Source organism: Triticum dicoccoides, chromosome 5B, assembly GCF_002162155.2.
Source record: "Triticum dicoccoides isolate Atlit2015 ecotype Zavitan chromosome 5B, WEW_v2.0, whole genome shotgun sequence".
Lineage (NCBI taxonomy): Eukaryota > Viridiplantae > Streptophyta > Magnoliopsida > Poales > Poaceae > Triticum > Triticum dicoccoides.
In genome coordinates this window covers 84,765,253-84,787,093 of record NC_041389.1, presented here as the reverse complement: position 1 = coordinate 84,787,093, position 21,841 = coordinate 84,765,253, and the positions used below count along the sequence as shown (strand labels likewise).

Sequence of the window (21,841 nt, the reverse complement as noted above, 5' to 3'; positions counted from 1 at the left end):
AAGGTAGATATCTCACCTCAGACTCACTTCCAAGACTGAGCTTCTGCATAATATACCTTTGGATGGATGATGCGGCTATACTTCCATCTCTATCATTAGAAAACGCATTAGCCGCAACCGAAAAAACTGCAAGATGTATAGATGTAACATAACATAAACAACTGCTGATTGCAACAATAAAAATGCAAGTGACCGCACCTACAAGGGGAGAGACTAATCAAACTATGTAAGTTGACTTTTCTATTTTGTTTTATTTTACTTTAATATATGCCAAAAAAGTTAGATGTGTATTTATAGGAGAAATTTTGAAGCTCACTTGACTCCTCAGCCAAGTTACTTGCACATTGTACAAACAGACTAAAGTGATCAGGAGGTGGCAAAGAACAACTTAGCAAGCTTATAAGTTGTGACAACTGCATTACTACAAGACCATAAAGGAACAAGCTTAGATGTGCAGATATGCTTATCTTCAAATCTAAGCCCCTTCCACGTGCGCCTTCTATGAGCTAGACAAAATCCACAATTATGAACTGATCACCAATTTCCACTAGAAGGATACATACTTTGAAACTGAAACTAAATAAAATTTTGCAAATGAATTCATACTTGCATGGTACCATTGCCTAATACCATGGCATAGTATCTCTGGACATAGTTTTCTTCTATCCAAGTTATTAGCATTCTTTCCTTAGTATTTTACAGTTTTCATGCTATTCCATTAGAAACATACCATATAAGCACAATAACCAAGTGCCAAGAGAAGCCATCTAAAATGTGGGTATAAAGAACTATTGTGAATTTGTGATAGATAAGATCATCTGCAGCAGAGCTGAGGAACATGAGCTTACTTTATTCTCAAATAGTGGGCAGGTATCTGTGGCAAGGGTGGGAGGCCTTTCCTGAAAATATTTGAATGACAGAAGATCAAGGGGGAGGTGGGGGACACCTAAGATGATGTTTTCACTGAATTGAAGATAACTGATACTATAATCATGACTTACTGCTCAAACGAGGCAATCAATGAGAACCATACAGGGTTTAGTGCCCTACTATTCTGGGCCTTCTGGCTAGCTGCAGCAACAGAAGTTGCATTCTTCGTCCGGCCAGTCCCTTTCTTTTTAAGCATTACTGGCTGTGGAGCATCTTTCTTGTCATCTTGAAATCTGGTTTTCCGTAGATTCTCCACAGACTTCTCTTTGCTAGCATGTTCACTACTAGGAGATCCATTGGGCTGATCTCCCTTGACAGATGGACTTGACCTGAAGGACTTTGTTTTGCTTGCAGCTTCTACAAGACAGTTTAGAGGTTTCCATAGATCTGCCTTGTCCAAGTCCTTATCATCACCTGCTTTATCTTTATTAGAGTTATGACTTGACGTTTCTGCAATTGATGATGCCTGCAAATAATAATGTCAAATCACTGCTACTGATGACATGATGCACAAAATATACGTAGCTCATGCAAAAACACAACAGCAAAGTAAGAAAAAAAATGTTAAAAAGCACATGATTCAGTCAGGATGCTACAGCCGTTTTTTTTGTTACCTTTCTTCTTGTTTGAGGCACTTTGCTCAAGCTGTCCAGCAAGCTTAAATTATCAGGATGCTTATTGGCGCTACCATTATCCCTTTCTACAGGATCAAGGATAGGACCAAGGCCACGTAATGCAGCAGCAGCCTTCCTAGTAACGGCTCTTGTTCGGCGCCCAGTCAAACCCGTTGTTATTCGAGGTGTGTCAACCACCAATGAAGAGATAGACCTCTCTTTCCTTTTAATAGGCAGTGTAACTGGAGATCCTTTAGCATCGATCTTATTTCTTTTCAATGGGAAAATTTTTGACCTCACGTCTTGTTTATTGTGATCGGCCCTAAAATCAAGATATCAGAAATGAATAGAAGAAAAAGCACAAGTTTAGAATGTAAAATAGCATTCACCATAATAAAATTCCCCAATTCAGAAGAGCTACATGATAAAGTCCCGATCCTAGCAGGAAAATGAGGGAAACGGGTACTCAATTTAAAGCCAGTAAATATTACATACTCGGTCTCATAGATCCCTATAAAAATATATCTAAAAATGACCTCACAAAAAGAAAATCCAGAAAAATAAACTATGCAGACAGCACTAGTATTTTGGACGAAAAGCAATTCATTACTACAGAAAGAGTTACATTTCGCCAGTATACAGATCAATATAAATGGTTTTCTCCATGAACAAATGCTTGAGAAAAGATCTTGAAACAGAGGTATAATGATAACAAAGTTTTGGTATTAGTAACACTTAAAATGGTGTCAGTTACTGAAAACATAAATGCTGCCAGATATGAAGAACACTGGAGGTCAACTGTGGATACATATATTTATAAGCAATTTTTATATCAAGCTTAGTGGAATATTCTGTTCCACAATGCATTGTCATAGCAGGAACCTTAGACGGAAGTATATTTCTAACATCATGTAAGCTAGTTCACCAAATTGCAGATGTACAGTTCATTGGAGTGTAACAATCCCAGAAGGATGCTCAGAAAGCTTATATATATTCCAGCTTATTCAGAAAACATGGTAATTCATTTATACTGCATATTTTCTGATTTTCCACGCTTATACTGCTATTGACTACCTTCAATCTGTAGTTCATTCCAACTATCTGTTTGATGATTTAAGATCAAATTTAACTCTAACATCTTTTTATACAATGGAAATAGATGCTAACAGTAATCAATCAAGAGAACGTAGCAGTGAAGTAAAAAAACAGAGCAAACATGTATTATGACACTAAAAAACGTAAAAGAACATTTGATAAAGCAAACAATCTAACAGAACAAAAGTTCAACTTCATACAGTGTCTCCCACCCAAAAATATAAGATCAGGAGAAGAATACCTAAGCTTCTCAATTGGAGCGCAGCCGAGATCAATTTTACATACTGGACAATGGTCACACTCTTCATCATTAAGCTTCTTATAGATACACTTTCTACAAACTGCATAATGCCAAGAAAAAAGTTCAAAATAGTGAGGACACAAGATGTGTCGATTTCATAGCGTTGGTGCTTCATTAGAAAGGGGTAAAGAAACTGCAGCGTGAAAATTCCTTTCTATAGAAAACACAAAGAATGCTCTGAAGTGTCTGTACATCATGGAAGAAAGTCATGCATGCAAATGAATGAAAACCTGACCATATAGCATAAAATTCCCCAAAACTGTTACAATTAAACAAAGGAGGTCGATCGACAAAAAATATCATTAACAATGTTTTTATAACAAAAAATTGGATAGAAGAAACATTGTAATACTCTCTTGTATCCTGCAGATTTAAGCAGAGCAACAAGATGTGCATGTTTTTCTTCAGAAGTTAAAATGGAGATAATATTTGTATCAACCAAATTGAAACTTTTATTTACTTGACACCCACACATGCCAATCTCAAAACAAAAGAAGAAAAATAAAAAATAAATAAACTAGGAGGAGGTACGCAATAGATCAAAACCACCTATCTTTCCTCCCAGTTACCAAAATGCCATTAATAAACTAACTACTGTACTTTTTAGTATCAGATATATATATCAAAATGAGGTGTCTTCCAAGAAGCTTATTTTAGAACAAAGCTACAATTGGCTAGATAAAATGGTGAAGAGATTTTACAACAAGGAGACAGAGCTCAAATGATAGTCACACCCTAACCAAAATCAAGTAAAAGGAAACATTGTAGCAATATATGTGACTATGTGGTAGATCAGGTTCATGTATCATTTTACTGCAAGGATTTAAAGCTTGAATCATCTGCCCAAGAGATACCAATTTCACTCCTAAAATCTAAACAAAGTGACAATGAAATAATTACAAACACCAGAAACAAATCAAGATTGACAATATCTCAAGTGCACACACGATATGAAGAACTACAACTACTGAATTCATGCATGCATAATAATTAGATAGATTGAAAATATTTACACAACGGTGATTCCACATTGGGGACCCCAAAACAATGTGTACTGTTCCACCAATTACAGGCCAACATTGCAAGAACCCCACGTGCAAAACAAAACAATAGGCTAAAATCACCATTCCAATCTCTTACAGCATTAGTATAAATCATGAACTCGAGCTAGATGCTATCTCAGACCAGAGCACGGCAAGTTAATATAACTCATGAATAGTAGCAATGGGGAACTAAACAACTATCTAAACAAGATTATACGCACCAAAGCAGTTGACAGATTTGCACAAAGATAACAAATCTACGTAAATCCATCCGTTGAACCGCAGATTGAATCTATAAGCATGGAAGTTACGAAACGAACACGAGGAACGAGCCCCCCAGATTGACGTGCAATCAAGAGGCGCACCCGCGACACGACCATGACGCCAGAACTCGAGGCACGCAAGAACAACGAACAATGCAAGAACCATGTAGGGGATGGCAATACAGCATCTCCGGATCAGGGAATGGCGAGCTCGACGCAACCAAAACCGACGTCGCCGACGGCCAAATCCGGAGCCCCAAGAACGCGTCGAATCGCCGCCGCAATGCTCGACACCGCGGGAATCTTCGTAAAGATTTAAGCCTTCGATGCTACCGGCGGCGGCGCCGTACTAGTTGCAGCAGTGGAGCGGGGTACTCACATGTGTGAAGGCACTCGGAGATGGTGGTGGCGTTGCGGAGCAGGCGGTGGCAGAGCTGGCACGTCATGCAGCGCGCGAGCTGCTCCCGCTTCACCATCACCACCCCGCTCCCCTCCACGGCCACGGGCCGCCGCCGCGGTCGCCCCCGCCCCCTCTTCACTCCCCTCTCCGCCTGCGCCTCCACCACCTTCACAGCATCCTCCTTCGCCTGCTCCCCGTCAGCCTCCTCCATCACCTCCACCTCAACCACCGCCGCCGCCGCCGCCATCGGTGTGTCCTCCGGCGGGGCCGGCGATGCGGGCCCGCTCTGCATGGCGTGGGGCCCCAGCGCAGCTAGCGCCACATGCTGCGGAGGCGCAAAAGCAGGGACTTTCTACCCGCCGCCTCTCCCCTGAGCGTTGAAATGGGAGGAGAGATCGAAGAAGAGGAGGACGCCGACGAGGTGGAGAAGGGAGTTGAATATGAGAGAGAGAGAGAGAAATAAGTATTTGCGTATTAATCGAGGGAAGGGGGAAGGAGAAGAAACGGAGGACGGATGGAGAAGGCAGACAGGTTATTGCGTTGGTTTTATATATATTGAAAATTGGTTTTCTATCCTTGCTTTTGTACTATATATGTATTGTTTTCATTTGGTTTCCTTATCTTTTGCTGTATAAAACACAATAAGTCTGTATATCCATTTTTTAGGGGGGTGTATATACATATTTGTGTCGCAATATATATGGTGAGAAAAATGTGATGTGGTAAGGTTACCCAACGTTTCTTCTGATATATGTATGGCTGGATCCAGCACCGTGCTAATAAAAGCAAATATTTTGTATTATTTGCAGTACGAAGCTTCCGGAGATGTAATGGACAATAAAAGGCGTACTACCGTTTCCACTGTTGTCACAAAAATAGATGGTAGATAGTTGTTGCTTGCTGTCATCGATAACCGCTTTTGCATGAATGTAAATAAATGGGCATATCATGATGATCCTTCGTTGTGAAGCGTAAAAATATATAATAACAATATATATTATTAATGTCGCAATATACGTACGTTAGAAACGTATCTCAGTGTTATAATAAGCATATATATTATTAATGTTGCAATATACGCACGTTAGAAACGTATCTTAGTGTTGAGAGTAACATTGTGATGACTATTGGGTTCCTTTTCTATGGATACATCCTCATTACTGAGAAATTAGCTTCCGAACTAGTATATGTTCCTACAGTACGCAAAGCATGATAGAAATGGGTACATTGTCGTCGTAGAAAACCTTGATACTTGGCAGCCAAGTTTTTTTTTTGTCTCATTGATAGTTGTATGTCTCTGCTCGAATTAAAATTAGTTCATCGTCATGGTGACCAATTCGGTTCTATATGTGTGCAGAAACAAACTAATACATTGTATTCTATTAGAGGTAACTAGCTTATATCATATAATAATGGAAACTGAATTCCGTCGCAGAAAAAACAGGCGCAAAAAAAATGGCAATTGAATACCTATGAAGTTGACATTTTGATTTTGTGATTTTATTGTCTTCATTGTATTGTTCTCATTCTTTCTAGTGGTAATGACATCGTAAATACCCATTAATGGTGAGAAAATTGTGTCATACTAAAGTTCATGAACTGAGCTTCTCATACAGGCTGGATCTAGCAAATACCGTATCAATAAACACAAATACTTTGTATCTTTTGTAGCGAAGTTTCTAGAGCCGTAAGGAGCAATAAAAGACATCCTACCGTTCCCATTGTTTCCACGGAAAATAGATGGTAGATAGCTATTTCTTTTGTCATCTATAAACGCTTAGCATCGATATGATTAAATGGGCATCTCTTGGAGATCCTTCCCCTTGACGTGTAAAAAAAAAGCATACAATTAACATCGCAATATATGCTCATTAAAATCAAACCTTATGCAGAAATTAGTGTTGTGCTAACTATTTTGTGTATTCCTTCTGTTCTCTCTCTGAGTATATCTTGGAAAACTAAATTTCTTTAGTAGCCAGAGCATGATACAAAAAGGACATCATTGTTGTTTCATTGATAGTCGGTGTCTCTGCTTGGGTCAAAGCTAGTTCACCATGTCATGGTGACCATTTGAGGTTCTATTTGCGTGCAAAACAAACTAATACATCATATTTTATTATGACTAACAAGCTTGTATCGTATAAATACGACCCTTGAATATATATCTTGCTTGTATTATTATTTTATTGTGTTTGTCGTGTTGTCATCATTCTTGTCTAGAGGTAACAACATGTTTGTTCGGCTGTTTTCCTTTGATTTTCTATCCTTTCATTTGTACTATATAATTCCGATTTGGTTTTCCTTTGATGTACAAAAATAAATAAAAATATGTGTATGCATTGGGTTTGTATACATATTTGTGTTGCAATATATATGGTAAATACCTTGGATGATGAGGAAATTGTGACATGGTAATATAACCTAACGTGTCTTTGTGTATCATGCGCATAGTATGTTGAAAAAAATATTGTGTATATTTGTGTAGCATGAAGTTTCTAGTAACGGTGACTAGCAATAAAAGACGTCTTGTCGTTTCCATGGAAAGTAGATGGTAGATAGCTATTCTTTCCTTCCGTTGGTAAACGCTTTGCATGGATATGATTAAATGAGCATCTTGAGGGGAACATTTGTTGTGATAGATAATTAATATAATAATCATCTACATATTACTAATACGCAGTGTATGAACACTAAAACTGTACCTTAGTGCCAAGAGTAGTGTTCTAATGACTCTTTTTTTTCTTGCTCTGTATACATATTGTAAAAATATTTTCTTAACTTATCTATGTTCCTTGAGTAGGAAAAGGAATGATAAAATGGACATTGTCGTAGTATACAACCTTTGGTACTTGGTAGCTAGCTACATTTTATCTCATTGATAGTCCTTGTCTCTACTTGGGTCTAAATTAGTTCACCATGTCAAGGTGATCATCTAAGGTTCTATTTATGTGAAAAGTAAACTAGTATATATGTTCTATTATGGCTAACAAGCTTGTATCATACAGATATGGCCCTTTAATACATATTATGAGTTTATTGTGTTTGTTGTGTTGTCCTTATTCTTGTCTAGTGGTAACAACATGGTTGTTGGGTTGGTTTTACATCACTTCTCTTCTGCTTTTGTTTTGTTTTGATTTCCTTTTTCCGTTGTTGTGCCAAAAAGAAACAATGTTTACAAGTATATATATGTACCGCAACATATGCATGGTAAAAACCATCAATACTCATACGACTATGAGATCATGATTTCACCGAGAGATTTTTTGTGTATCACTGCATTTTGTGCGTGCTGAGCTAAAAAGGCAAAATCTGTTGTATTTTCTCTAGTACGAAGTTTCTAGAAGGTGTATTGCGCAATTAATAAAAGATGTCGTATTCACTATACAATTGGATTCTTGAGACAAAGGTAAGGAGGTTTGTTCAAGTAAGAACATCACCTAACCACCGGTCCACCCACATATCAAATTATCAAAGTAGCGAACACAAATCAAACCAACATGATGAAAGTGACTAGATGAAAATCCCGTGTACCCTCAAGAACACTTTGCTTACCATAAGAGATTGTTTTGGCCGGTCCTTTGCGTCAAAAGGGATTGGGCTACCTTGCTGCACTTTTGTTACCGTTACCGTTACTTGCTCGTTACAAATTATCTTGCTATCGAACAACTTGTTACCTACAATTTCAGTGCTTGTAGATATTACCTTGCTGAAAACCACTTGTCATTTCCTTCTGCTCCATGTTGGGTTCGACACTCTTACTTATCGAAAGGACTACGATTGATTCCCTATACTTGTGGGTCATCAAAACTCATGCGATATTTATGGGATCAAAGCTTCCATCAGACACATAGAAAGATAGAGGCTTATAATTTCGCCACCCAACCATTTACCTCAAGGGTAATGTCAACAATAATAACCCATGATCACCTACATCCGAGTGGATATATGTGTCTAGATCTTTCCCCAACACATGATGCTTGCCAAAAGAAAAAGGCAAAATATAGGAAGTGGTGAAGATCACCATGACTCTTGCATAAAGATAAATACTAAAAAGTAAAAGATAGGCCCTTCGCAGAGGGAAGCAAAGGTTGTCATGCACTTTTTGGTTGGATGCATGAAATCTTAATGCAAAAGAATGTCACTTTATATTGCCTCTTGTGATAAAGAACTTTATTATGCAGTCTGCACTTTTATTTGTTCCATATCACAAGTTTGTATAAAGCTTATTTTCTTCACACTAATAGGTCATACATACTTAAAGAGCAATTTTTATTGCTTGCACCAATGACAACTTACTTGAAGGATCTTACTGAATCCATAGGTAGGTATAATGGGCTCTCATGGCAAAACTGGTTTGAGGGTCTTTAGATGCACAAGTAGTATCTCTACTTGGGCGGAGTTTTGGCTAGTATGAGGTGGAAGCAAGCGTTACATGTTAGAGGATCCATGACAATATAACTTCTATTCGAAAATAAGCAAACATAACTCATTATATTGTCTTCCCTGTCTAGCATCAACTTCTTAGCATGTAATATTTTAATGAGTGTTCACAATCATAAAAGATGTCCAAGGTAATATATTTATATGTGAACCTCTCTTTCTTTATTACTTCCTTTTAATTGCAACAATGACAGACACTATGTTTGTCAACTCACAACAAGGTTTATTCATCATACTCTCTATATGTGAAGTCATCACTCTCCATAAGATCGCTATATCTTTTTACTTCTTCTATTATTTTTCTTTATTTCTTTTTCTCAAGATCATAGCAAGAAAGCAAAGCCCTCAACTCAAAACTACTCTTTATTATATAACTCTCAGACTTGATTACATAGAGGGAACTCAAAGCAAAACTCAAAGCTAGATCAAACTAAAAACTTTATTCTACTAAACCAAGATATAACCAAAAGGATCGAACTAAGAAAAATGATAAGGGTAAAGATGTGATGGTGATACGTTACCAGGACACCTCTCCCAAGCTTGGCACAAGCTAAGGGGAGTGCCCATACCCATGTACTCATGTCTCCTTCTTCGGAGGTGGTGATGATGTTGATGTGGGAGGCTTTTCCTCCGTCTTCCAAGGCATAGGTTCACCATCGTTAAAAGATGAACGAGTCTCCAGGATCCTCAAATCTGCAGCCAAATTCATCCTTTTAAATATGTATTCATACTCACAGTTTGGGTTTTGCAGGTCATAGATCTGGGCTTGGAGATGCTCGATTTTCTCCTGAAGCTTGAAGATGGCCTCCCCTATGTTCTTAGCGTCCAACTTGTGATCATTGGTAAATTCCGCGATCATAAAGTGATTGGCGTTGTGTCCTCGTTCCACCATCCCTTGGCACTTGAAGACTTGCTGCTCCATTGCTTCGAGCCTTGTCTCCACGCTTCCCATCCTGTTTGGCCCTTGAACATCGCATATGTGCAGCACCCCCTCACGCATCTCAATGGTTTGAGGGTGTTGCAGCACCTTCGCGAGGTACGGGTTGATGACCTTCTCAAAGAACTTGTCCTTCGGAGCGCTTGGGGACGTCATGGTGGTCTAGATTTGTCCAAAAAAACAGCTCGAAACAATAATAGAGGATATTGTCGTGGTACGGTGGTCAAAACCTTCAGGAGATTAAATAATGAATTTTTACAGACCAAAAGAAGTATCGTGCAAGAAAACGAAGTCTGGAGGGCACACGAGGTGGCCACAAGCTAGGGAGGCGCGCCGAGGGGTAGGGCGTGCCCCCAAGGCTTGTCGCCTCCTTGTGCACTTTTCGGACTACCTTTTATTTTTCTAATTTTTTAACTTTTCCAAAATGGAGTAAAATTGCCATTGGAAATTTTTTGGAGTCGGTTTACCTACCGTATCACATACCTATTCCTTTTCGGAGTTCTGATGTGTTCTGGTAGGTTTCCCTTATGTACTCCTCTAGGGTTATGGTATTAAAAATATTGGTTTCAACATTTATGGGAGTACGTGAGATATAATATTTGATTCTTTGCTCGTTTACCACCTTCGAGTGATTGCCTTCGGCGTTGTTGATCTTGATGGCACCGAAAGGATAAACTTCCTTGATAATATAAGGCCCTTCCCATTTAGAGAGAAGTTTTCCTGAAAAAAATCTTAAACGAAAATTCTATAGCAGGACATGGTCACCTACATTGAATTCACGCTTTTGTATACTTTTATCATGCCATCTTTTAACTTTTTTTAATCAACTTAGCATTTTCATAGGCTTGGGTTCTCCATTCATCAAGTGAGCTAATGTCAAACAACCTCTTCTCACCGGCAAGTTTGAAATCATAGTTGAGCTCTTTAATTGCCCAATAAGCTTTATGTTCTACTTTAAGAGGTAAGTGACAAGCTTTTCCATATACCAGTTTATATGGAGACATACCCATAGGATTTTTATAAGCAGTTCTATAAGCCCATAGTGCATCATCAAGTATCTTAGACCAATTCTTTCTAGATCTATTAACAGTCTTTTGCAAGATCAATTTTATTTCTTTATTACTCAATTCTACTTGCCCACTAGACTGAGGGTGATATGGAGATGCAATTCTATGGTTACCATCATATTTAGCAAGCAATTTACGGAAAGCACCATAAATAAAGTGTGAACCCCCGTCAATCATTAAATATCTAGGGGCTCCAAACCTCGGGAAAATAACTTCTTTAAGCATTTTAATGGAGGTGTTATGATCAACACTACTAGTTGGAATAGCTTCTACCAACTTACATAATCAACATCAACCAAAATATGTGTATACCCATTAGAGGAAGGAAAAGGTCCCATATAATCAAATCCCCAAACATCAAATGGTCCAATAACAAGTGAATAGTTCATAGGCATTTTCTGACATCTACTAATATTGCCAATTCTTTGATATTCATCACAAGACAAGACAAACTTACGAGCATCCTTAAAGAGAGTAGGCCAATAAAAACCAGATTGTAATACCTTGTGTGCAGTTCTATCTCCAGCATGGTGTCCTCCATAACCCTCGGAGTGACACTTGCGTAGATTTGTTCCCTTTCATGCTCAGGTACACAATGTCTAATAGCACAATCTACTCCTTCTTTATAAAGATGTGGGTCATCCCAGAAGTAATGTCTTAAATCATAGAAAAACGTTTTCTTTTGCTGGTATGTGAAACTAGGTGGTATAAATTTAGCAGCAATATAATTAGCATAATCAGCATACCATGGAGTACTACAAGAAGCATTTATGACAACTAATTGTTCATCGGGAAAGCTATCATCAATAGGTAGAGGGTCATCAAGAACATTTTCTAACCAAGACAAGTTGTCTGCTACGGGATTCTCGGCTCCCTTTCTATCAATAATATGTAAATAAAATTCTTGTAGCAAGAGCACCCATCTAGTAAGTCTAGGTTTAGCATCTTTCTTTTCCATAAGGTATTTAATAGCAGCATGATCGGTGTGAACAGTTACTTTGGAATCAACAATATAAGATCTGAACTTATCACGAGCAAACACAGCTGCTAAAAATTCTTTTTCAATAGTAGCTTAATTTCTTTGAGCATTTTCTAGAGTTTTACTAGCATAATGGATAACATTTAATTTCTTATCAACTCTTTGTCCTAGAACAGCACCAACAACATAATCACTAGCATCACACATAATTTCAAAGGGTAGGTTCCAATCAGGTGGTTGAACAATAGGTGCAGAAATTAAGGCTTTATTAAGTATTTCAAATGCTTCTACACAATCATCATCAAAAACAAATGGAACAAATTTTTGCAAGAGATTAGTGAGAGGCCTAGAACTTTTAGAGAAGTCGTTAATAAATCTCCTATAGAAACCAACATGACCAAGGAAACTTCTTATACCTTTGATATCTTTAGGACACGATATTTTTTCAATAGCATCAACTTTAGCTTTATCAACTTCAATGCCTCTTTCGGAGATTTTATGCCCCAAGACAATGCCTTAATTAACCATAAAGTGGCACTTCTCCCAATTCAAGACAAGATTAGTTCCTTCACATCTCTACAAAACTCAATCAAGGTTGCTCAAGCAATCATCAAAAGAAGTTCTGTAAACGGAGAAATCATCCATGAAAACCTCAACAATCTTTTCACAAAAGTCAAAGAATATAGTAGTCATACATCTTTAAAAGGTACCAGGTGCATTGCATAAACCAAAAGGCATACGTCTATAAGCAAAAGTACCAAAAGGGCAAATAAAAGTAGTTTTTTCTTAATCCTCTTGTGACACAGGTTTTTGAGAAAAACCAGAATAACCATCTAGAAAGCAAAAGTGTGAATGTTTTGATAGTCTTCTAGCATTTGATCGATAAAAGCTAGAAGATAATGATCTTTCCTAGTAGCCTTATTTAACTTCCTAAAATCAATAACCATTCTACAACCTGTAACAATTCTTTGTGGAATCAATTCATTTTTATCATTAGGCACAACAGTAATACCTCCCTTCTTAGGGACACAATGAACAGGAGTTGCCCATCTACTATCAGCAACAGGATAAATTATACCTACTTCTAGAAGCTTTAATATTTCATTTCTTACCACTTCTTTCATCTTAGGATTCAATCGTCGTTGATGATCAACAACCGGTTTGGCATCAGGTTCCATATTAATTTTATGCTGACATAGAGTGGGACTAATGCCCTTAAGATCATCTAGAGTATATCCAATAGCAGCATGGTGCTTCTTCAGAGTTTTTAATAATTTCTTTTCTTCATGGTCTGAAAGGTTAGCACTAATAATAATAGGATATATCTTCTTTTCATCAAGATAAGCATATTTCAAAGTATCAGGTAATTGTTTAAGATCAAAAACAAGATCTCTTGGGTGGTAGAGGGTCTCCAAGAGTCTCAACAGGCAAATTGTGTTTCAAAACAGGCATTTGTTTAAAGAATATTTCATCCATTTCATTTCTTTCATTCATGTACATGTCCTTTTCATGGTCTAGCAAATATTGTTCTAAGGGATCAGTAGGAGGCATAGCAATAGAAGCAAGACCAATAATTTCATCTTTAATAGGCAATTTTTTATCACGAGGTTGTCTATGAAATTTAGAAAAGTTAAACACATGAGACACATCCCCAAAATTTACACTAACAGTTTCTTTCTTACAATCTATCTTGGCATTGATAGTGTTCAAGAAAGGTCTACCAAATATAATGGGACAAAATTCATCTTGTGGGGAACCAAGAACAAGAAAATCAGTAGGATATTTTATTTTCCCACACAAGACTTCAACATCTCTAACAATCTCAATTGGTGATATAGTATCTCTATTAGCAAGCTTAATAGTGACATCAATATCTTCTATTTCAGCAGGTGCAATATCATTCATAATTTCTTGACATAAAGTAAAAGGAATTGCACTCACACTAGCACTCAAATCACATAAGACACGGTAACAATGATCTCCTATTTTAACAGAAACAATAGGCATGCTAGCAACAGGTCCATGTTTATCTTTTTCACCGGGTTCGGCAATTCTAGCAGCTTCATCACAGAATTAAATAACATGCCCGTCAATATCATCGACCAAGAGATCTTTAACCATAGCAATACTAGGTTTAACTTTAAGTTGTTTAGGGGGTGTAGGTGTTCTAGTATAACTCTTACGAACCACAGCTGAAGCTTTAGCATGTTCCTTTACTCTAAGAGGGAAAGGTGGTTTCTCAATATAAGCAGTGGGAATAACTGGATCAACATTATAAGTAATAGTTTCCTCTTCAGCTTTAATAGGTTCTACTACTTTTACTTCAATGGGAGGATGATATTTAAACCACTTCTCCATAGGGAGATCAACATGAGTTGCAAATGATTCATAGAAAGAAGATACTATCTCAGAGTCAAGTCCATATTTAGTGCTAAATTTAGGAAAAGCATCGGTATCCATAAAAGATTAACACAATCAAACTTAAGGTTTATACCTGACTCCTTACCTTCATTGAGTTCCCAATCTTCAGAGTTACGTTTAATTCTTTCTAATAAATCCCATTTGAATTCAATAGTCTTCTTTACAAAAGAACCAGTACAAGAAGTATCGAGCATGGATTGATCATTACGATAAAGCCGAGCATAAAAATTTTGAATAATAATTTCTCTTGAGAGCTCATGGTTGGGGCATGAATATAACATTGACTTAAGCCTCCTCCAAGAATGAATATAACATTGACTCAACATGAATACTTTCTCCTTCACGAGGCCAAAAATTATATATATAATTCCGATCATAATGAACTAGATGCATAGGATAAAACTTTTGATGAAATTCCAATTTCAATCGGCTACAATTCCAAGTCCCAATATCATCGCATAGCCTATAACGTTTCAATGCCTTTCCCTTCAAAGATAAAGGGAAGACCTTCTTCTTGACTTCATCCTTGGGGAAACCTGCAAGCTTAAATAATCCACAAACTTCATCCACATTGATTAGATGCATATTAGCATGTAATGTTCCATCTGCTGCGTAAGGATTAGCTACCAGTTTCTCTATCATGCCCGAAGGAATTTCATAATAAATATTTTTAGTAGGTTGAGGGGCAACTCTTTGTTCTTCCGGCCGGGGTGAAGATACCCCGAACAAGCCCCTCAAAGGATTATTTTCCATGGTGACAAGTAACAGTAAATTTCAGCACACAATATAAAATTTTCCTTACCAAAGGCGCTTCACTCCTCGGCAACGGCACCAGAAAAGAGTCTTGACGACCCACAACTATAGGGGATCTATCGTAGTCCTTTCTATAAGTAAGAGTGTCTAACCCAACGAGGAGCAGAAGAAAATGGCAAGCGGTTTTCAGCAAGGTATTCTCTGCAAGCACTGAAATTATCGGTAACAAATAGTTTTGTGATAAGATAATTCATAACAGGTAACAAGTAACAAGTGTAACTAAGGTGCAGCAAGGTGGCCCAATACTTTTTGTAGAAAAGGACAAGCCTGGACTAACTCTTATATAAAGCAAAGCGCTCCCGAGGACACATGGGAATTACTGTCAAGTTAGTTTCATCAGGCTCATATGATTCATGTTCGTTACTTTGATAATTTGATATGTGGGTAGACCGGTGCTTGGGTGTTGTACTTACTTGGACAAGCCTCCCACTTATGATTAACCCCTCTCTCAATCATCCACAACTATGAAAGAAGAATTAAGATAAATCTAACCATACCATGAAACACGTGGATCCAAATCAGCCCCTTACGAAGCAATGTATAAACTAGGATTTAAGCTTCTGTCACTCTAGCAACCCATAATCTACTTATTACTTCCCAATACCTTCCCCTAGGCCCAAATCATGGTGAAGTGTCATGTAGTCGACTTTCACATAACACCACTAGAGGAAAGACAATATACATCTCATCAAAATTTCAAACGAATACCAAATTCACATGATTACTTATAACAGACTTCTCCCATGTCCTCAGGAACAAATGTAACTACTCACTAAGAATATTCATGTTCATAATCAGAGGAGTAACAAATATCATTAAGGATCTGAACATATGATCTTCCACCAAATAAACCAACTAGCATCAACCATGGGGAATAATCAACACTACTAGCAACCTACAGGTACCAATCTGACGTTTTGAGACAAAGATCGGATACAAGAGATGAACTAGGGTTTGAGAGGAGATGGTGCTGGTGAAGATGTTGATGGAGATTGTCCCCCTCTCGATGAGAGGATCGTTGGTGATGATGATGGCTTCGATTTCACCCTCCGGGAGGGAAGTTCCCCCGGCAGAATCGCTCTGCCGGAGCTCTAGATTGCTCCTTCCTAGGTTCCGCCTCAAGACGCGGCGCTTCGTCCCGAAATCTATCCTCTGATTATTTTTCTAGGTCAAAACCCTCCATATAGCCAAAGATGGGCACCGGGAACCTTCCAGGGGGCCCACAAGCCCTAGGGGCACGCCCAGGGGGTAGGGCGCGCCCCCAGGCTTGTGGCCACTTGGTGGGTCCCCCTCTGGTGTTTATTCGTCCAATATTTTTTATATATTCCAAAAAAATTCTCCGTAAATTTTCAGGACTTTTGGAGTTGTGCATAATAGGTCTCCCAGATTTGCTCCTTTCTGGTCCAGAATTGCAGCTGCCGGCATTCTGCATCTTCATGTAAATTGACGGTGCAACAGACCCTGGTTATGTTGCCCTAACTATGCATAGGCACGGGAAGAAGATTATGGCATCAGGCCATGCGAGAGTACAAGAGATCAAGATCTTCAAACGACCAACATGAAGAACAAGAGGACCAAGATCAAGACAGAAAAGCCAGACACCACCAGGAGAAAAGCCTCCCTTGCCAGGCAAAACAGGCCTGGCAAGGGCAGAGCCACCCCCGGAAGAAAGCAACCAAGACGTCTCGGCAGGTCCTGCCAGGACTCACGGAGGCAAGGAACACCTCATCAACCACTCCCCCACGACCCACGTCGTGGATCAGTGCGGTGTCAAGCCGCAAAGTGATTAAGTGGCAAGTACTTGCCACATGGCAGCCCCTTTCTACAGGAAAACCTACAAATGACACCCGTCCTACAGCGTGTCGAACAAGCAGGCGGGGAGCTGGCAGAATAAGCCTGGCAAGGCTTGCCAGGCGAGCAATGATGCGACATTGAGCGACGCATTTAATGCGCCCTGTGAGCCTGCAAAGTTAGGTATGATAACACCATTTTCTATCTTATCGATGTATAATGACTGATTTGCCACTGTGGTGACCCCTTAACGTATAAAAGGAGGCCCATGGCAACCGTAGAAGGGGTTCGGTTCGTTGAGCTCGCGAGGCTGGAGAGTTAGACGCCCATACACGCGTAGCCACTGCCGGCCCTGCCGGGCAAGTGTATTACGCACCACCACCATTCTTCCACCATCAATCCACCAAAAGCAGGAGCAGGGTTTTACGCCTCGTGGCGGCCCGAACCTGGGTGAAATTGCTCGTGTGATCCCTGCCACGCTGCCCCATGCTCCTATGCTCTTTGTGCAACATGACACCCCCCCTGCCGAACCAGCAAGGGGCCGCTTGGTCCCATAGGTGACCGTGGTTTCCCGTGACATCTTTGGCGCGCCAGGTAGGGGGATCGCTTGCGAGAACATGAAAGCGTCTTAGCACGTCACCTTCATCACCATCTTCGTCTTCGACGGTGCTATCGACCATGGCCCCCAAGAAGAAGTCCGGAGTTTTGGCTCCACCATCCACCTCAAATGCTCCGCCACCCGCAACTACCAACGCTACGGGGGATGCGGAGGCATGCGAGGTTGTGGACGCCGCTGGGGATGTGGTTGGAGCACGCCATCACCATCTCCCCCGTGGCCAAAGCAGAATCAGGAGGCACCAGAGGAGAGCAACATCAACAACATCCCAACAGCCATGCTCCAGAAGGCACGGGCGGAGGGGCTACTCTGTCAACCCTCCTCCTCTCGCCGACGGTCACAACTGCAGTGATGGCGCTCGGTTTGGGGCAAGCCGCCGCCCTCCAGCCGCCCCCATCGCGGGAGCGACCGCTGTGCGCGCTTTCCTCTGGGCAAGTCGACCAAAACGTTGTGCCCAATGGAGCCACTGGCCCTCAAGCGCCTTCACCGCGTCACCACGCCATCCAGGTGGCCGCTCTGCCACAGAGGGGGCATAGCATTGTCGCTGCTGGCACCGTCAGGAGCCGAGCGATGGTACGATCCGCGCCGTCATCACCCATGCCGAGCACGGCTACGGAGGCCATGGCGGGGGCTCAACTGCTACTCAGGTTCCCATTGGCAGCTGAGCAGATGGATGAGTGGTGTGCCACCATCCAGAGCCTACTTGGTTTCACCGAGGCTGGGGGCTCACAGCGAGCCGGCCCGCCACGGCCTCCCCAAGCGACGACAACAGCTCGTGCTGTGGGTCGTACGGAAGGAGCCACCCCACGGTGCAGTCCCCGCAATGACCACCAGCGCAAGCTCGACAACATCAAGAAGTTGATGACGTCTCGATGGCCTCTTCTGACCCTCGAGCACGTATAAATCGACGGTAAGCCCCGAAGGACAGGCGGAGGGAAGACACGCGCATTGTCATTGAGCGACGCCGTGGCGATCACCTCCGGACCGATGGGTGCAACAGTCATGACATTGACGAGCCTGTGCCTAATATTGGCGGGTGCCTACCTTTTGAGGTTGGATGCCCTGCCTTTACTCGTGAGCTGCGGTAAGTCCGTTAGCCGTCCGTCCGCACGTTCAAGCTAGAGATACCCAAGAAGTATGATGGGAGGCTCAACCCGGCAGAGTTCCTGAGCATCTATACCATTGCCATCCAAGCTGCCGGGGGAAGAGATGAGAATGTATTCACCAACCACTTTCCTTTGGCCCTCAAATCCAATGTGAGGTCTTGGTTGATGCATCTGCCGGAGAACTCCATTTCTTCTTGGGCTGACCTTTGCCATGAGTTCATTGGCTCCTTCACTGGCGGCCATAAAGAACCAGGCCGACCCAGCGATTTGAAGCTTCTCCAGTAGAAAGAAGGAGAGATACTCCGGAAGTATTTGCGGAGGTTCAGCAGAGTCCACAGGAACATCCCAAACATCCATCCGACAGCTGTGATAGCCTCCTTCCAGTCCAATGTGCGCAACCGCATGATTCGTTCCAAGATGAATGTGCGGTTGCCCAAGACTGTGAAGGAGCACGGATAAGTGTGCCCGGATGGAAGAAGGAAGGAAGTTGCCCGGAGAGGAGGATTGCATCAATATTGATTCAGAAGATGATGATGAATCCACCAGTCGGAAGAAGAGCAAGAAGCACAATAAGAGGTGCAAAGATAAGACTGTGATGATTGTTGAATGATCGGGCACACCTAGTACCGGCAAGACTGCCAAGGCTGAAGTCCCCGGCAAGGAGGCTACCGTGTGTGCTGATTGCCGGGAAGGGTGATGGGCCATATTGCAAGATCCATGACCAAGGTCCATGACCTTCAAGAGTGTTATCAGGTTGAGAAGCTTGTCAAGAGGCAGAGAGCTGAGTACGAGAAGCGTGACAAGGAAAAAGGTTAGAATGCCGCTGGCGGCAGGGGCCGAGGCAGTGAAGCAAATCGCCCTGGCAAGCCTTTTCGGAACAAAGGAAAACCCTCCAAAGGTCAAGAGAAGGAAGCTTGTGATAATGAGAGTGATGGAGGGGATGAAGAGGAAACCAGTGAGCAAGAGTTTCAGAAGGCCACTGACGCCCTGTGCATTGATGGGGGTGCATCCTTGCACTCCTCTCACCACCAACTCAAATGGTGGGCATGTGAGGTCAATGTCGTGGAACCAGCACCAGATGCCCGGAAACCGCTCAAATGGTCACGCACGCCCATCATCTTCGACAAAGAGGATCATCCTGATCGTACCACTGTGGTATGATGCTTCCCATTGTTGATCTCCCCAACAATTCGCAACCTCAAGGTCATTAAGATATTGGTGGACGGCGGGGCCGGGTTGAATCTGATTTCCCCAAAGGTTATCAGCAGGTTTCAGATAGCAGAAGAGGAGTTAGAGGTCACCGGCATGTTTCAAGGAGTTAATCCCAGTAGGAGCCATCCGAAGGGAAAGATCACGTTGCATGTGACGTTTGGAGGAGAGTTGAACTATCAAAAAGAAAAAATTGGTTTGATGTGGTCGACCTCCCCTTGCCGTACAATGGGATTCTTGGACGACAAGCCCTGACCAAGTTCATGGCGGCATCCCACTATGCCTACAATACCTTGAAGATGTCTGGGCCACTTGGAATCATCAGCTGCACAAGATCTAGCAGCAACACCAACCCTACGCCCGCTCGAGATTGGATTCGACCGGATCCATCCCATCCTCCCAATGTCGAGCACAAACCGCTGCAGATCCGTGACCTACCGCCGGAGTCATATCTAGACAGAAGGACCTCCCCACCACCCCCGTCCTTGGCAAGCACGCAGCTTTGCCCGCGGCAGCCTCGGGAGGCGACAAGAGGAACGAGAGGATCTGAGGTGCGAGCTTGGAGATGGGCGATGAAGGATCTGGAGATGGGATCTGAGGGCAGCTTCGGGAGGTGATGAGGAGTCTCGCTCGGCCGTTTCGGTGACATGGTGTGTTGTTGTCACAGCCCTAGCTTAGACCTTGTCTGTCTTTGCATAAGCATCCATGCATCATGTTTAAATTTTATGAAACTTGAAATGGGGATTGCCTAAACCCTAGCATCAAAGGAATTCACTAGGTTTAGCTAAAATATTTTCAGTGAATTCCAAATGGCTTTCAAAAATGTTCATCATTTCTGGAAAATGCTAGAACCATAACCAGAGGTGTTGCACATTTTTCCATGACATATTTGGTCACTGAATTAAATTATATAGTATTTGCAATTGGGCATTTAAATGCTATACATTATTTTAAGTGCTCAATTAATTCTGAACTTAAGTGTGGGATGCTAGGAATAATCCTAACAGAGCCCACAACTATTTTCAGGATTTTTGGAAACGTTTTTGTATTTTTAATAAAGCCACAAAGTTGCAGAAAAAAATAGAAAACAAAAACTAATAAAGAGAGAGAGAAAGTACCTGGCAGCCCACCTGGCCCAACTCCAGCATCCCAGCCCACCGCAGCCACCACCGTCTTCAACCTCCTACCAATAGGCAGGAGGGCGTGTGCCCGACGCGCGCCAGCACGCGCGCGCCACCTCCTGCTTGCCGCTTCGCCCCGCTTCTTCGGGTGGCACCACGCACACCCCCTGGAACCCCCTCACGCTCTCCCTCGCTCATTCCCCCCTCCTCTGTTTCTCTTACGCGCGGCCGCCGAGTGCAGCCGTCGCCGCCGACGAGCACCACCGCGGCCATCTTCCACCCCTCACCTCGCCGATGCTTCCAGAAGAACCGCCGCGCCTTCTTCTTCGTCTCCACCAACCCACGTGACGCCGGAAGCCCCGTAGCACCGTCCTCGCCGTCGTCTTCTTCCTCCGGACGCCGGAGATCGGCTTCGTCGTTCCGCCCGCACTAGACCTTCCCCGAGCCGCTGACCTCTTCAACGTGATCTCTGTGAGTTTCTGCGCCGAATCCCTCTCTTCCCCCTCGCGTTCGCGAGCTCCAGGACGCATCTTCGCCATGGCCGAGAGCTTGGCTCCGCCGGCCATGTCGCTGCCGTGGCCACCCTCACCTAGGGCTGCAACCGAGTACACGGACGTGCTCAGCGCAACGCCAGAAGCCCAAAACCCCCTCTAGCTGCCCCTGTCGTGCACCGTAGTGCCGAGCCCGAGCTCGCC

The 21,841-nt window shown here is 42.0% G+C and overlaps 1 protein-coding gene across 1 annotated transcript in view; it reads right to left on the bottom strand.

The window, feature by feature from the left end:
- Positions 1-5,127, bottom strand: part of LOC119307513 (E3 ubiquitin protein ligase DRIP2-like) — a 6,313-nt gene extending 1,186 nt beyond the window's left edge. Inside the window, exons 1-6 of the mRNA XM_037583586.1 lie at positions 4,626-5,127; positions 2,881-2,980; positions 1,545-1,866; positions 1,002-1,396; positions 849-899; positions 17-89 (exon numbers count right to left, since the gene is read on the bottom strand). Of these exons, the coding sequence (XP_037439483.1) occupies positions 17-89; positions 849-899; positions 1,002-1,396; positions 1,545-1,866; positions 2,881-2,980; positions 4,626-4,938 (1,254 nt within the window). The 5' untranslated portion in view covers positions 4,939-5,127. The remainder of the gene's footprint in view (positions 1-16; positions 90-848; positions 900-1,001; positions 1,397-1,544; positions 1,867-2,880; positions 2,981-4,625) is intronic.
- Positions 5,128-21,841: the final 16,714 nt, after the last annotated feature.